This window comes from Penaeus monodon, chromosome 34 (assembly GCF_015228065.2).
Source record: "Penaeus monodon isolate SGIC_2016 chromosome 34, NSTDA_Pmon_1, whole genome shotgun sequence".
Classification (NCBI taxonomy): Eukaryota; Metazoa; Arthropoda; class Malacostraca; order Decapoda; family Penaeidae; genus Penaeus; species Penaeus monodon.
In genome coordinates, this window is record NC_051419.1 from 2,575,922 (window position 1) to 2,576,975 (window position 1,054).

At 40.5% G+C, this 1,054-nt stretch overlaps 1 protein-coding gene across 4 annotated transcripts in view; it reads right to left on the minus strand.

Moving 5' to 3' along the window:
- LOC119594519 (DNA topoisomerase 2-binding protein 1-like) overlaps positions 1-1,054 on the minus strand; it is a 27,100-nt gene that overhangs the window by 18,678 nt on the left and 7,368 nt on the right. For 2 of the 4 annotated variants that reach the window (XM_037943553.1, XM_037943551.1), the window contains exons 4-5: positions 558-798; positions 70-280 (exon numbers count right to left, since the gene is read on the minus strand). In XM_037943553.1, coding sequence (XP_037799481.1) covers positions 70-280; positions 558-798 — 452 coding nt within the window. Of the gene's footprint in view, positions 1-69; positions 281-557; positions 802-1,054 lie in introns of all 4 variants that reach the window. The other 2 variants (XM_037943550.1, XM_037943552.1) reach the window with 1 other exon arrangement.

The window sequence follows — 1,054 nt, forward strand, 5'->3', positions numbered from 1 at the left end:
TCCTATACTAATAGTACGTAATAGTGTATCATTCACACTGCTTTAGGTTTACCTTAGTTCATGTCTTACCATTATCCTGAATCATTTTCATAAGTGCATCCTTTTCCTTGCGGTGCATCTGGGACACACAGATGACCAGGCCTTTGAAGACGGGACAAGTGTATGACAAAAACTGTTGATCTGTGGCAAGGATATCTTCTCGGAAATCCCGGTTTACAGCCTTCCATACTGCTTGCACCCACTCACCGGTCATCACTGGGATCTCCTTTTCCACAGCCACCTATAAGGTATTTATAATGTCTTGAGAGATCAGGATATAAGTGACATGTTAACAGTGTTGCTATTTAGCACTATATGCAAGATGGAGAGAATCCTAAAAGTTACAATATCTAAAATATCTTAATACAAAGGAGATTTATATTATTACTTTACATCAACTGTATAAATTCATACAAAATCTAAAATACAATCCTCATCCACATGAACTTATAAACAAAAATAAAACAAAACCTGAACTCCCACCAACTCCACAACTAAAACCTCTGCACAATACTCACAATATACTTCTTGCTCCCCACAGCGTTTGCCACCAGGTGTGTCACACCCTCGTGAAAATTGTTGGAATAGATTCCCGCCATCCTCTCCACTAACATCTGCAGCTCGGCCTTTATGTCCTTCTCAAAGCCTGTGGTAGTGACAACCATCCCCTTCATGGCTGTGTTGTGGATGGGGGACGGCAACTCGGGGATGGGCTCCTTGCGATGGAGGCAGGTCAGGAGGCATCGTGGGCCCAGGACTCTGCTGGTTGATGGATGATTAATGGAGGTTAGATGGGTGTGTGCCTTAAGGCTAAGTGTGGGGGTATGTTCATTCTTAGAGATGGATGATGGTGATATTATTATCTATAAGTCATTCCGTTTTTTATTACTCATCCAATATTTTCTTCATAATTCTTATCTTTTTTACTTGATCTTTCAATATCACCTCATAAGTTATTGAAATATGGATTGGTATCTTCCAAAACCAACTCACAAAATAACTCTTTGTGCTGGGG